Source organism: Mastigoproctus giganteus, chromosome 12 (genome assembly GCF_048544385.1).
Source record: "Mastigoproctus giganteus isolate SK-2022 chromosome 12, ASM4854438v1, whole genome shotgun sequence".
NCBI lineage: Eukaryota > Metazoa > Arthropoda > Arachnida > Uropygi > Thelyphonidae > Mastigoproctus > Mastigoproctus giganteus.
In genome coordinates, this window is record NC_143586.1 from 12,864,170 (window position 1) to 12,879,968 (window position 15,799).

The 15,799-nt window shown below is 35.9% G+C and overlaps 1 protein-coding gene across 1 annotated transcript in view; it reads left to right on the forward strand.

Annotated features, from left to right (window-relative positions):
• The window catches only part of LOC150076707 (uncharacterized), a 74,990-nt gene extending 60,409 nt beyond the window's left edge, over nt 1-14,581 (forward strand). The window contains exon 3 of the mRNA XM_090386220.1: nt 14,404-14,581. Within this exon, the coding sequence (XP_090242346.1) occupies nt 14,404-14,552 (149 nt within the window). The 3' untranslated portion in view covers nt 14,553-14,581. The remainder of the gene's footprint in view (nt 1-14,403) is intronic.
• The last annotated feature ends 1,218 nt before the right edge of the window (nt 14,582-15,799 follow it).

A 15,799-nucleotide genomic window follows, 5' to 3' on the forward strand; every position in this document is an offset into this window, starting at 1 on the left:
GATTTGAAGGTGAGGTGATCTGATTGAAGTGTATAATGGTTTGAGCAGGCTCAATGCTGATGGGATACTTCCGCTTGCTCAGATTAAGAACCTGAGGGGGCATAGATTCAAATTGACGAATTGACGAAGGGCAGTTGTAAAATAGATATGCGGAAGTTTGCCTTTTGCCTGCGGGTAGTTGATTGTTGGAATAGACTTCCATCTGTTGTGGAAGTTGATGACAGCTTAAATAAATATAAGGTTGAACTAGACAAACATTTGGTGTGACCGGATGGGTGAAATGGGAATTGTTTTTTTTTTTTTTTGGTTGATGCGATATAAGCTTGCTTTCTTGCATCATATGCCTCAACTAATGCTGATGTGCTCAGCATTGTGGCTCTCTAGAGTTGCACATAAGTGTTTTCTATGAAACCTATAGCCACCAAGTTATTATAATTATTTATTCAGCCTTTAACTCCTGTACAGCATATGCGCTAGAAAGATGTTAATTATTATTATTGTTGTTTTTGACTGATGCAAAAAACGTTCCCTTCCTTGTATCATTTGGTCTAACAATATATACATACACTGGCCAAAAAAAAAAAAAAAAAAAAAAACATAATAATAACGAACCTTTGTATTAAAAATCATAGAATGCATCCACCTCAAAGGTTTTTAATGAATGGAAAGTAAGCAGTTCTATATCTCAAAGGCATACATGTGGAATAAAAACAAAACTTCAACAGCATAGCTGTTGTACTCTAAAGAAGACTGTACGAAAAAATAGAACATCCAGTGCAGCAAATAACATCTGAATTCAACCAAGCCCAAAACAACCCTAACTATATGTACTATGCTCAAGGAAATGAAGGAACTGGGTATTGGCAGTAGCCTGCCTATTCTGGAGCCACTTTTTTCAGATAAAAACAGAAAAATCTGCTTTCGGTAGTATCGAGAACGTCATGATTGGACAGTGGAACAATTGAAAGTCATGCCAGCAGACGAATCACGATTGTTTTGCACTTTGCACGATTGTAGGCTAGTATTGCGACGAGAACCTCACAAGGCAATGGATCCTGTTTACCTTTTTAAGATGACCCAAGCATCAGGAGGTGGTATCATGGTATGTTCTGTTGGCACAGACTGGGTCCGTTGATACTGGAGGAAGGTAGAAAATTTATCCAGAGAGCATCTGAACTTTGTATCAGATCTACTGCACCCTGCAATATTACTTTTATCCCGAAGGTGATGGACACTTTTTAGATGACAATGCAATAGCCCATCGTGCCAGAATTATGCAATGGTTTGGAGAACACAACATGGATTTCCACCATCTTCCTTGACCCCCACATTCACCTGAGCTCAATGTTGAGAATATGTGGGATATGGAGAGCGAGAGAGATATTCAGCAATGAAGTCCTCTTCCTTCAACCTTTTTGCAACTGCTCCATATGCTGGAAGAATGGTTACAAATAGACAAATGTACTAAAACACATTATAGAATCCATGCTGCTCTGCACACTTGTTATTCGAAACAAATGCATCCAAATTCGATACTGAATAAAAGTTCGTATTTTTTTTGGCCAGTGTGTGTTATGCTACTCTAAATATGCGATATCCGTACAGACTGCTTACATTGAGCAGAGAAAGTCTGGATTTTTTAACATCATTTGGATGTGCATGTATTAGTAGGATAATAGATTATTAGATTCTGGCTATTGCAGCTCCTTGCACGGCATAATCTATGTTTTGTTTGTTTTTTTAGTTGTTGGCGCATCAGCTTCTATGGCCATAATGCACCTCTCAAAGTTTTTACATTTTACTGTGATCCAAGCCCGAGGCGGGAATCGAACCCGCGACCTTTGGGTTGCCAGGCAGGCACTTTACCTACCTGGCTAGCCCGGTCGGCCATAATCTATGTGATTGTTATACTACAGATTCCCATTTGCAGTTATTTGTGCCTCTCTGAATGCACCACTGTCGACTGGTACGTATGCTGAAAGTTCCGTTTCAAAATGGCTCTCGGTGGTCCCATGTGCTGCAGATGGTGATGGTATATGCCCCCTACCTTAACAACAAATTCAGATTTTGACGTCTTATCTCTGAGTATTACATCCCTGAAATGGACATAGTAGCCAAAGGCAGTTTCGCATGAAGAATCTGTACATAAAGGAACCACTAGGTGGCAGTGATCACAGTGTACTGATGTAGGATTTACTTAGATGTAACTACCATCAGTGGTAAAGGGAAGGGCATTTGCTTTCATAGAGGTGCCAATGGTGGTCTCAGTTTTTAAATTCTATACAGTGGTACCAACTGATGATATTACCTACAGCAAGTTCTAAATGGGAAGCATTCAAGGAATTAATCTTGAAAGTTACTCTTCAAGTTTAGGCCTAAATGGATATCAGCAGAATTAATGAGACTCGTGGCAGAGAAGCAAATGAATGGGATGCATATAAATCATCAGGTGACACAGAAGCCTATGGCAAAGAATACAAAGAAAAATAGCAAAGATTTCTTTACTTATGTAAACTCTAGAAGGAAGTGGATGAATCAGATTGGTCCACTTGATATCGATGGTTCAATTGCTGATGATAATCTTGCTCAGGTAGCTGACAAACTGAATGAATATTTTGCATCTACATTCAAAAATGAGGAATTCTTTAGGAAAGTGGAGGCCAGAAGTTTATCAGACTCTAACAGGGAGCTAAATAAATAATAAATAAATTTTCTGCTTATACTCCGGGATGACCAAGCACTGTATTCAGTAGTCACGGGCTTGAACCCCGGTCACTCAAGTCACGTGTACTTAGGCACCCACGCACCTGACCACTAGGCTACAGCTGATTTTGTAATAACCAGTTATATTAAAGGAGGCAGCCAAGGGCTTAAGCAAACCCTTAGCCATAATTATGAGAGCATCTTTGGATACAGGGGAGGTCCCCATGGACTGGAGATGTGCAAATGCATCCCCAATTCACAAAGAGGGGAATCAAAAGATGACAGACCTGTTGTTTAACTTCTGTTCCTAGGAAAATAATGGAGCTACTGGCTAAAGAAGCATTCAGGATCATCTAGACCAAACTGCAGTTATAGTTCAAGACATGGGTTTGTTAAGTGGAAATCTTGTCTGACCAATACATTTCACTACTATGTGGTCACAAATCAACTAGATGCAAAAAATAAGTTTGATATCATATACTTGGATTTTTTCAGGAAAGCTTTTGATACTGTTGCACATGGAAGAGTGCTGTACAAATTGGAGGGAGCAGTATGGCATTAAGGGCAAGTTGCTGCTATGGATAAAGGGACAGTTGAGTGGGAGAACAGTGGTAATCAATGGCCACTACTCTCAGAGGCGGATTTAACGGCGGGCGCACCGGGCGCGCGCCCTGGGCCCCGACTTCTGAAGGGCCCACGCAAAACCTCAACAAATTGCTTGAACATATTAGTTCAAAACTTTGTGATTATTATTAATTAATTATACATATATTATATTCAAATTTTATTGGAAATAAAACATTAATAGTACATAATATTTTTTATTTATTTAAAAAATTGGTTAACATGTATTTTTATTTTACCTGTCTCTCTCTTTTTTTTAAGGGGCCCAATATTTCCTTCTGCGCCCGGGGCCTCAACCGACCTTAATCCGCTTCTGACTACTCTACTCTTCATTGTTAGTGTTGTGTTGTCCCCAGGGTTTGGCATTGGGACCGTTGTTGTTTTCTATATTTATCAGTGATATTGATGAAGGTATACCAGACTTAATGTCGAAGTTTGCAGATGATGTGAAGGTTGGCAGAGTTGTTAAAACTGCAACAGGATCTAGAAAAGTTGGGCAGATTAGCTGAGAGGTAGAAATTGAAGTTTAACATTGAGAAATGCAAAGTACTGCATATGGGTAGCAGTAACCCCAGAGTAATGTACCAAGTGTGTAGTACTACAGTCAGCATAGTAGAGAATGAAAACGACCTGGGGATAATTGTGCAGTCAGATATGAAGTTTTCTGAGCAGTACAGACAAGCTGCCAGAGCAGCTGATCGGGTCATGTGAATGATATACAGGAATTTTGGTAGTAGGGACAAGGTGATTATCCTTTTGTAAAATGTAATGGTTAAGGCCACACCTTCAGTACTATATCCAGGTCTGGAGGCCTCATTTTAGGGATATAGAGCTGCTGGAACGAGTACAGAGAAGAGCAATGAGATTGGTAAGGGGAATAAAGGGTTGCTCTTACCAAGAAAGGCTTCAGTTCTGCAAATTTCAGCATCTGGAGACTAGACACCTGCAAGGTGGTCTAACTGAAGTGTTTAAGATTTTATATGGCTTGAGAAAAACTAAATGTTGATGAGATTCTTCCTCTTGTTCATACTATGCACAAGAGGGGCGTATAAATTCAAATTGAGGAAGGATGGTTACAAACTAGGTGTGTGGAAGTAGACAAACTATTGGAAGGGATGATAGGTGAAATGTTTTTTTTTTTTTTTTTTTTTTTGCTGATATATAAGCTTGCTTTCTTGCATCATTTGCCACTATTAATACTATTACTAACTTCATTGTACAACTGCTTCATTGTAGCTGATATAAAAGCACAGTAACTAACAATGGGCTGTGCACTTTTTGTAGTAGCATATGGGTTCAATCTCACCATGTGTGAATTTGCATCTGCACACTTTCCTCCAGGAGCACAGCCCTTGTAACATCATACAATTATTTTATTCACTTAAAATGTGACATTTAGAATATACAGAAATACACAAAGAAATTCTTCATCAACCATCTAAATGCACAGGAGGGGGAATATGTAATAAATCCCACACTGGCCAAAATGACTAGGGACTATATGTATTATGTCTGCACAAAATTGAGTTTACTAGCAGATGTACATATTGTGCAGGCTAAAAAAACTGGAATACTTCATGGAGCATTACCAAATTAGGTCTTGGGGAGGATTTCGTGCTTTTTTCTGGAAGTTCTTCGGGTTTTTCATTTCACAAAATAGACAAATCAATAACAGATTACACTAATTCCTCATAACTTTAGTTCTTTTGGTGCATAAAAAAAAATTACTGGAGACAAAACTACAAATTCTGGCCAGCTTGAGAGATAATGCCCCCCCCCCACCGTATACTCTTTGGCAAAAAGGCTGAAACAACCATCAAATCCATCCCCGAACTCTTTACTCCACATTCTCCATGATGGCAGACCTGGTAATATGACAGTCAACTCCACTCTCTCCTCCCTGAGATCAGATAACTCAGCTCTGATTTGTCTATCTATAGAAGTCACAAATGGCTAAACCGCAAGACTGTCATGGAGGATATATAAATGAATATCAAATAATAAACATTATAATAAAATAATTTTCTTACAATATTGTAATTAAAATTAATTTTACTTAATTTCACCATGCTTTAATATACAAAAAAATTACAAATTATAAATTAATATATACTGTATATAATATTTAATATATATTAGTTATATTAATTATATAAAGTATATAAATTCAAGAAACAAATATAAATTAAATATAAATAAATATATACATTTATTTAAAATGGGGGGCCCAAATCCAACCTTGCATGGCCCTGGCTTTAGTCTCCCAGGGATATTCCTATAGAATGGAGGTGTGCAAATGTGTGTCCTATTCGTAAAGGAGCATCATCAAAGGGTAACAAGAGCAATTACAAACCTCTAAGCTTACTTTCGTTCCAGGTAAAATAATGGCATCGGTGATTAAAGAAGTAGGATCATCTTAAAAGGAATGGAATTATATGGAAATCACAGCAGGTTTGTTAAGGGGAGGAGATCTTGTGTGCCACTCTGATTAGCTACTATGACACAGTAACAAAGGAACCAGACACAGTATAACTAATAATCTTGACATTATATATTTAGATTTTTGTTAAGCTTTTGACACTGTTCCACATGAAAGATATACAAACTGGAGCGGTGTAGCATTAAGAGTAAGGTATTGCTATGGACAGAGGAATAGTTGGGTGGCAGAAGACAGAGGGATATAAATGGCCAGTGCTCTTCTTGGACTAGTGTTAGTGGATTCCCTTGGGTTTTTCAGTGCCAGACACCTTACTGTTTATAATATTTAATAACAATATTGATGAAGACATATCAAGCTGTAGATGATACAAATGGGGTTGATATGGTAGTTAATGATAGAGGGAATCAAGGCATGCTAATGCAGCCTTGATTTTCTATAGGAGGAACTAAATCAGTTTAAAGGATGGGTTTAAAGTGTTCAAAGGAGCAGTAAGCTTTAATAACCATGTAATAGTAAAAAAAAAAAAAAAACTACAATATTTTGATTGTGGGGGGAAGAGCTATAGCACCTTTAGCCCCTATCTTGGACCACTATGACTATAGCAAGACTCAGATAAATTAGGCAGATAGGCGGAACTGAGGATTAACATTGGTAAATGCAAGATACTGCCTGCATATGTGCAGCAGTAATCCTAGAATAATATAAATAGTTGGCACCAATCAAGATGGCGAATGAAAGACACCTAGGTGTAACTGTATAGCACAAAATTCATTAAGAAATGCAGGCAGACTGCCAGAACAGATCCTGGGGGGTTCTATCAATGATATTCAGAAACTTTGCCAGCAGGCCCAAAGAGGTCATATCCCACTGTATCAGGCAATGTTTAGTAATGCATATATGTCAGCAAGCGTTATTTTAAGAAACATCTCTTTGAACAGGTCCAAAGAAGAGCAAACATATTAGTCAAGAAACATGAAAGGGTACTCTTGAATTCAAGGGGGGGTTCCTATAGATTGGAAATGTGCAAATGTGTCTCCTATTCATAAAGGGGCATCAAAGGGCAACAAGAGCAAAACACTTCAGTTCTGCAAATTGCAGCATTTAGAAACTAGGCATTTGTGAGGAGAACTGATTGAAGTGTTTAAGGATTTAAATGGGTTGAGTAAATGATGCTGGTATTCTAATTCTTTCTCAGACAATGCAAAGAGAAGAAGACAAACTGAAATCGAAAAAGGCTGGTGCAGAGAAGAGCAAATTTCTCAATTCCCAAAGGGAAATCAAAGGTAGAAATGAGTAAATACAGACCTGTTAGCTTGACGTCTGTTCCAGAGAAAAATAACAGTCAATGGTTAAAGCAATAATGCAGGAAGATCTAGACTGCTAGGAAAATCTAGGTATACTGCAGTCATAGCATAAATTTGTTAAGGAGCAATCTTATCTAACCAGCCTGACTGGATACTATAACATAGTAACAAAGAAACCGGATGCAAAAAAATAATTTTGACATCATACACTTAAAATTTCATAAAACCTTTTGATACTGTTTAAAATACTAAACAAATTGGAGCAGTGTGCCACTGAAGGCAAGTTGCTGAAATGGATAAAGGGTTAGTTGAGTAGGAGAAGACAGAGTGGTAATCAATAGGCATTGCTCTTCTTGGACTAATGTTATTAGTGGATTCCCCAGGGTTCAGTGTTAGGCCCACTGTTGTGTTCTATATTCATTAATGAATTCATTATTTCCCAGATTCTGACTAGAACTTGTGGGCTGGTCATTTTCACACTAGCAAGGCTTTTGTGGATTTATTGGATGACTGTTTTCTACAGCAGCATGTTCGGGAGGCAACCAGAGGGAGTAATACTCTTGATTTGATTATCAGTAGTGATTCTTCATGCATTTAGAATCTGCAGACAAAGGAGCCACTAGATGGTAGTGATCACAATGTGCTGATGTGGGATTTACTCAAAGAGGTAACTACCATCAGGGGTAAATGAAAGGGTTTTTTCTTTCGTAAAGGTGACTACAGAGGTCTGAGACAGTTTTTAAAGTCTATACAGTGGGACAAACTGATGATTTTACCAACAGCAAATTCTAAATGGGAAGCATTCAAAGAATTAATCTTGGAAGCTACCAGGCTTTTCATACCAACTAAGATAAATTATTCAAGGTTTAGGCCTAAGTGGATGTCGGATAAAGTAATGAGACATGTGGTAGAGAAATAAAATGCATGGTATACATATAAATTAATGGGTGACATGGAAGCCTATGATAAATATAAGCTGATCTGTAACCAAGTCACAAAGGAGGTTAGGCAGATTATGAGAAATCTTTGGCAAAGGATGCAAAGAATTCTTTACCTATGTAAACTGTAGAAAGAGGGAATGAATCAGATTGGTCCACTGGATATCGATGGTTTAACTGTGATGATTCTGCTCAGGTGGCTAACAAACTAAATGAGTATTTTGCATATACATTCACACATGAGGAGTTATTCAGGGAGGGGAATGCCAGAGGTTTATTAAACTCTGGCAGTAAGCTAGATAATCTTGTAATAACTGAGAGTAAAGGAGAAATTGTTGAAGATAAACAAAAAAAAGGCACCAGGGATCTATCCAGTTATATTAAAGGAGGCAGCAAAGGAAGTAAACAAACTCTTAGCCATAATTATGAGAGCTTCCTTGGACTCAGGGGAGATACCCATGGACTGTATATGTGTAAATGTGACCCCAATTCACAAAGGAGGATCAAAGGGCGACACAAGTAATTACAGACCTGTTAGTTTAACTTCTGTTCAAGAAATATTAATGGAGGCACTGGTTAAAGAAGCACTGCACAATCATCTAGACAACACTTTGATTATAGTTCGGACACAACATGGGTTTTTTAAGGGGAAGTCTTGGGCGAACAATTTGACTGGATACTATGAAGTGGTCACAAAGCAACAGGATGTAAAAAATATTTTTGATATCATATACTTGGATTTCAGGAAAGCTTTTGATACTGTTGCACATGGAAGAGTGCTGTACAAATTAGAGGGAGCAGTATGGCATTAAGGGCAAGTTGCTGCTAATGATAAAGAGATGGTTGAGTGGGAGAAGACAGAGTGGTAATCAATGGACACTGCTCTTCGTGGACTAATGGTATTAGTGGAGTTGCCCAGGACTCAGTGTTGGGGCCATTGTTGTTTTCTGTATTTATTAATAATATTGATGAAGATATATCAGGTTTAATGTCTAAGTTTGCAGACGATATGAAGGTTGGCAGGGTTGTTAATGACACTAATGACAGTATGCTACTGCAAGAGGATCTAGAAATGTTGAGCAGCTGGGATGAGAGGTGGCAACTGATGTTTAACATTGACAAATGCAAAGTACTGCATATGGGTAGCAGTAACCCCAGAGTAACATATCAACTGTGTGGTACTACACTCAAGGTGGTAGAAAATGAAAAGGACCTGGGGGTAATTGTGCAGTCAGATATGAAGTTTTCTGAACAGTGCAGACAGTCTGAAGGGTAGTTCATTGTGTCTTGTCAGTGCCAGGTCAGGGAACACCCTGAGTACTGTATACAGGTCTGGAGGCCTCATTTTAGGAAGGAAGTAGAGTTGCTGAAACGAGTACAGAGAAGGGCAACAAGATTAGTGAATAGAACAAAGGGTTGCTCTTATGAAGAAAGGCTTAAGATTTGCAAATTACAGTGTCTTGTGACTAGGCACCTGTGAGGTGATCTGATTGAGGTGTATAAGGCCTTGAATGGTGTGAGCAAGCTCAATGGTGATGGGATTCTGCCTCTTGCCCAGATTAATCACCTGAGGGGATATAAATTCAAATTGAGGAAAGACAGTTGTAGAATAGATGTGCGGACGGAAGTTTGCCTTTAGCGAGCGTGTGGTTGATTGCTGGAACAAACTTTCATCTGTGTTGTAGAAGTTGACAGCTTAAATAAATTCAATGCAGAACTAGACAAACATTTGGAGCAAATGGATGGTTGAAATGGGAAGGTTTTTTTTTTTTTTTTTTTTTTGACTGATGCTGTATAAGCTTGCTTTTTTGCATCATATACCTCTACTAATGCTATTGCTAGAAGGCATATCAGACTTAATGTCTAATTTTGCAGATGATACGAAGGTTGGCAGGGTAGTTAATCATAGTAATCAAGGTATGCCACTGCAACAAGATCTAGACAAATCTGGCAGATGGATTGAAATCTGGCAATTGAAGTTTAATATTGACAAATGCGAGGTACTTCATACAGGGAGGAGTAATTCCAGACTAACATACCACCTGTGTGGTACCACACTCAGGAAAATGGAGAATGACAAAGACCGGGGGTTAATTGTGCAGTTAGTTTGAAGTTCTCTGAGCAGTGCATGCACACTGGCTGCCAGAACAGCCCATGGGATTTTGCCAATGATATACAGGAACTTTGCCAGTAGGGATAGGGAGGTGATTATCCTTTTGTATAAGGGTGGTCACTATTCCTGGTGATCATCCTTATACAAAAAACTCAATAAAATACAAGAAAAAATCCTTTTCAACTACATCTCTTCAGCCAGATATTTCATACAAACAATCACCTTTCTATCTGAAAAATAATTCCTAAAGACTGAATGCAAATTCTCAGAAGATTAACAGAATGCCACTTTGAAGTAGATGAACAAGCACAGGATAATACTTCTGGATTATAAATTTATTTTCTTTTGGAAAATGCACCAGATTCAATTTAAAGAATCTAGGACATTTTCCAAAAAATGCTGGATTTTAGTTTCCTATGTTCATTCATTGTGTGCATGCATGTGGGTTTATGTATGTGTGTGTGTGTGCACGCACGGATGTGTAAGAGATGGGAGATGTAATGCTGGATTAACTTTTGTAATTTCAATAGCCTGATCACAAAAAAGCAGGATATGATTTTAACTCTTTTGGTGTTGATTTAGGTATCAGTATTGGCAAAATTATGCAAGCAAGCTTATGTAGCATTAACTAATATTAGTACTAATATTGGTAAATATTCACTAATATTAGTTTTTAAATGTTATTTAATAAAGTAAATGAAATTTAAAAAATAACAAGAAATAAAGTAACAGATATCTCCTTCCCCACTTCATTTATCTGTTTCATGTATTTATTCAATCCATCCTTAAATTTATATATGACAGCATGGGAATTTATTCCGACAGTCAATTGCTCTCTGACTGAAGGAAAATTTTTAGACACATAGCCTGCAATTATTCCTTCTCAATTTAAATTTATGCTCCCTCATGCATGTCATATGATTAAGTATAAAAATTCCACCAGCATTTTAGTTCAGGTACCGAAACCTTTCAAGGTCATTTATAGATTTTTTTTTTTTTTTTTTTGGTAGTTATTGGCGCATCGGCTTCTGTGGCCATAATGCACCTCCCAAGGTTTTAGCAGTACTTTGATCCAAGCCAGAGGCGGGATTCGAACCCGCGACCTTTGAGTTGCCAGGTAGGCACTTTGCCCACCCGGCTAGCCCGGTCGGCCATTTGTAGATGTCTAGTATCCGAACACTGTATCTTATATGATAAGGATACTTTTATCCCTGAACAAATCTCACCACTCTTCTATATACCCTCTTCAAGTGGTCCATATCTATCCTCAAGTGGGTCTCCAAGTGTTTATGCAATATTCAAGGATGTGGCACTTCTTTTTATTTCTATTGAGAGAGAGAGAGAGAGAGTGTGTGTGTGTGTGTGTGTGTGGGTATTGGTTCCATGAACTTATGGCTCTCTATATATTATTGAGAAAATTTCATATCAGATTACATAGTTACTTCAAAGTTCTTTTCATTATCTACAATCCTGAATTTGATATAAGCAAAATCATGAATTTTCCAGTTTAAATCACAACTGCCAGTTTGTTTGGAAGTGGCAACTTCAAAATAAAAGCTACCATGTTCAAAATATAATAAAGTGACATTAAAATGTACAGCGAGATAGCTAATTAATAGCATGGAAGGGATTTAAAAAATTTTTAAATAAGCAAATGAAGGTAAAGTAAAACTGAATTCATAAAAATTTATGAATTCAGTTTTTTTTTTCCATTCATTTTGGAATTAATCAATGATTAAAAACCTGAAATTTTTTTCTACCTTCCTAAATACAGTCAAACTTTTACTACTATAGTTTCTAAAGTGATTTTTCTAATGGCTTTTGTAAAGAAATTGGGTATGAGAACCTGTCAGGTGTTCCACCACTGCTTTTTGCAACTATTTGGAATTTGTTTGAAGAATGGCATGGTACTGGGAAAGCACCGATGCTGTGTTTGTTTCAAGTTTCAGGCTACTTGTTTCTTCTTGCCCACTAAGTAAATGAATGTCTACCGTTCCAGTTGATTTTGAAAGATTTATTATTGTTTTCACAGCACAAAGACAATAACAAGAACCTGGTATTCTCTTAAAATGGCTGCTACTCTGCTGTGGGAAGCTGTTTCAAATTTTGCATGCTGTAAAGGCATCAAATTTGAAATAAGCATGAAAGTGGAAGTAACTAATTGTATTGAATATACATATAGTTTTTTTTTAATTGTTTAACAATATTTATATAGATAATAAGCCAAAATGTATGAGCCCATGCAGTTTGAAATTTCATGCACTTAACAGTCTTTTAAATAAGAAAATGGCAGAGAATAAAAGATTCATGATTTTATGTCAAATACATTCTTTTGTAATAGCAAAATTAATATATATATTTTTTTGAAAATAAAAGGTTTAAAACACACAAACTTTTTAGTTTTATATAATTTTTTAAAACTTAAAAAAACATTATGTACAGTAAGCATTGCAGTCCATTAAGAAAAGATGACATATTGGCAAGCCAATATATCATGTTCAAGCCAAATTAAAAAAAAAAAAAAAAACCAAAACATTTTCCAAAAATTAAAATGAAATGGGCACCTATCAGGAGCCCTGCCACTGTTTTGCTACAAATGGAGGGTGCCACCACTGGTGGTGGTGGCAATGACAAAACCCTAAAATTACACAGCTGTACCACAATTAACAATGGGAAAAAAAGAAAGAAAAACAAACTAATAAATTTTTAATGGCACTGGTCAAAAATTTACATGAATAATAAACAGAACCTTACTTGTATTTTATAAATAACACTTCACCAAATAAAACTTTTTTTAAAAAAAAACATGTAAACTCCCTTTTATAACCCTGTTCCTGTTTTCAAATATGTTGTCAGTTTTATACTAGTATGGATAGTTTTCATAATATCACTGCTGATAATATCAGTAAAAGTGAATTAAAGCTATTTCATTACAAAACACGAGAATGATTACAAATACATTTTTACCACTTTTACAGTTTAAACCCAATACACTTCATACACATAGTTAAAATATTACAGTATACTACTGGAAAAGAAGATACATATATAATTTAAAAATATTATGAAGATATTTCCTTTGTACACCTTGTCTGAAATATTGTGGTATAACAAACAGTAGTAGTTGGCCAACCTATGTTAGTACTGGTAGTGGCAAATGCATGAGGGCAAGCTTATAAAGCACCAGCAAAAAAATAAATAAATAAAATAAAAACTTCACACATTACCTGTCCATCCCCTTCTACAATTTGTACTGGAATTGGCATACTCTCATCATGAGGGATTGGTTTCATCATTAAATCTAGGTACAGATAAGCAATCTTGTTGCTTATGATCCACTAAGAATCCAGTTACATTAATATTACAAAAGTAGCAATCACCATAGTCGTCTTTTGGCTTCCTCCATATCATGGGTATGGCAAATGGCAATGACTTTTTCCTTTTGTTCAAACGAGTCATGTAATCTATTCAAACAAGCGGTACAAATAACATGTGGTGCCCACACCTTATTTTTGTCATCTAGAGGATGACCAGAGTATAACTGGTAAACGTTCTGAATGTCTGCTACGCTGTTGTGATTTGATTAAAAAAGTGCTACATTACAGAATTTGCTGGTGCAATTTTTACAATTTTGAGGCATAACAATTATTGTTTCCTTGTTATTTCACAATCAAATTATGAAATAAAATAACAAAGAAATTCATTCATACAACAGTATATTCATATTTATGAAATTACACAAATATGAATGTATAAACAATAATAAATAAATAATAGTTACACTCATATAGGTTGGCTGAATAGGTATATGAGTAGTATAATCAATCTCATCATATAATTGGTTTCATCACAAAAACTAAACATGCTAGAGGAAAACCGAAAACAGATTTGGAATCAGCATCCAGAGATCTGTCTAGTCCATATATATATATATATATATTTTTTTTTTTTTTTTTTTTTGATGAAAAATGCTTGCTTACCTGTGTAATTTGTGAAGCAGCAACCCTTTGACCCTCTTTTTATCCTGGATTCTGCAAAATCTATCAAGCTAAATGGATAGATTTTGCAGAATCCAGCTAAATAAATATATTTGTCACAATAAACCAGATTTCACAATTATTTTAAGCTCTTATGTTGTTTAAGATAATTTAAAACCCCATATGAACAAATTAAGTTAATGAAAAAATTTTCCTGTTTATCAGGCCTAAGTTATAATTTATTTGTTACAAAAGTAGTTTAAAAATTTACTAACAAACTGTTTTTTTTTTTTTTTTTTTTAAGGGTGTCCATTACTGACATCCAGTGGCCTATCATCTCTGGTGCAACTAAGACATCTGCAGGAGCTAGAACTAACTAATTGTCCAGGCGCTTCTCGAGAACTTTTTGAATACCTTCATGAGAACCTTCTTGGTTGTGTAATTCACGAATAGCATTAAATCTCTTCTTAAGTGAGACCTTACCCTTGGTCGGCACTGTATGATTCTTAGAAGCTGAAGTCATCAAGTCAGTGCTTTCCAGTATACAAGAGGTGTACACTATGCAACATGCTATTGCCTATCTCACAGGGGTAGCAGAAGACAAGCAAGCTTCTTCTCTATCCTTCAAATGGCTGACACCATTCTTATAAAATGAAAGCGTAATCATGGTCACCACTAAATGCAAACTTTGGTGGTGGATCCAGTATCTGTTGCCAAAATATAAAAACCACCTCAGGAACTGAATATGAATATAAGTTTCGATATATTACTTCACGATCAACTTTTCAAATTTTAAGTGGACTACAGTTGACACTATTTCCATATTATAAATTTTGAATTCAGGATTTGTGTTTAATATAGAGAAAAGCATAATTTGATCAAATTTAATACAGAGCATAAAAATGGCAATTCCTTGCTATCAATGAAGCCTTTAAATTTACTTACTGTTAAGCTGACTAAATGAGCCATGGCAAAAGATGAACACATTAATGGAGAACTATCTACTAGACAGGCAGCCAACAGGCACAACTAAGTAAAACATACTAAAGCATAGTATTAACAATGTTATAAGCCATGTAGATCAACAGTACATAAATATAATATAGAGATGATGAGCAAAGAAGTTTTGCCATGGGTTACTAACTATGGGGGTAGAGTATGGGAGTGGAATTACTAATGAGATGTCCTCCCATGATGAAAATTTCTTCATTAAGCATTAAGTAACTCTAGATCTTGGTTTCAGTCAAGAAAACAATGCTGATTGTAAGAAATTAAAATGCATAATTTTATTTATCACTCTACAAACAGACAACCAGTGTATTATAGAAATATAATGTCATCAATACTCTTCTAAATACAGAAATATAGTTCTGTAGTAGGAAAAGAACCACTACTGAAGGTAAGCTAACGTAACACCTGATCATCAATTAAATTCCAAGCCCAATTCAAATAAAAATTATGTTTTCAACAAACATTAAAAGGCAAAAAAAAAAAAAAATCAATTTACCAAAAAGTATTTTCTACAATAAATAAAGATAATATGTTTAAAATGGCAACGTGATATTATTACGTTACCGTCTAAGAAAGAAAATAACAGTATTAACTATAAACTTAACCTCTTTTTAGAATCTAGTAATGTGCTCTTCATCAACTGTTTTCATGAGTAAACACATATTCTAATAAAAAAAAAGAAAATACCT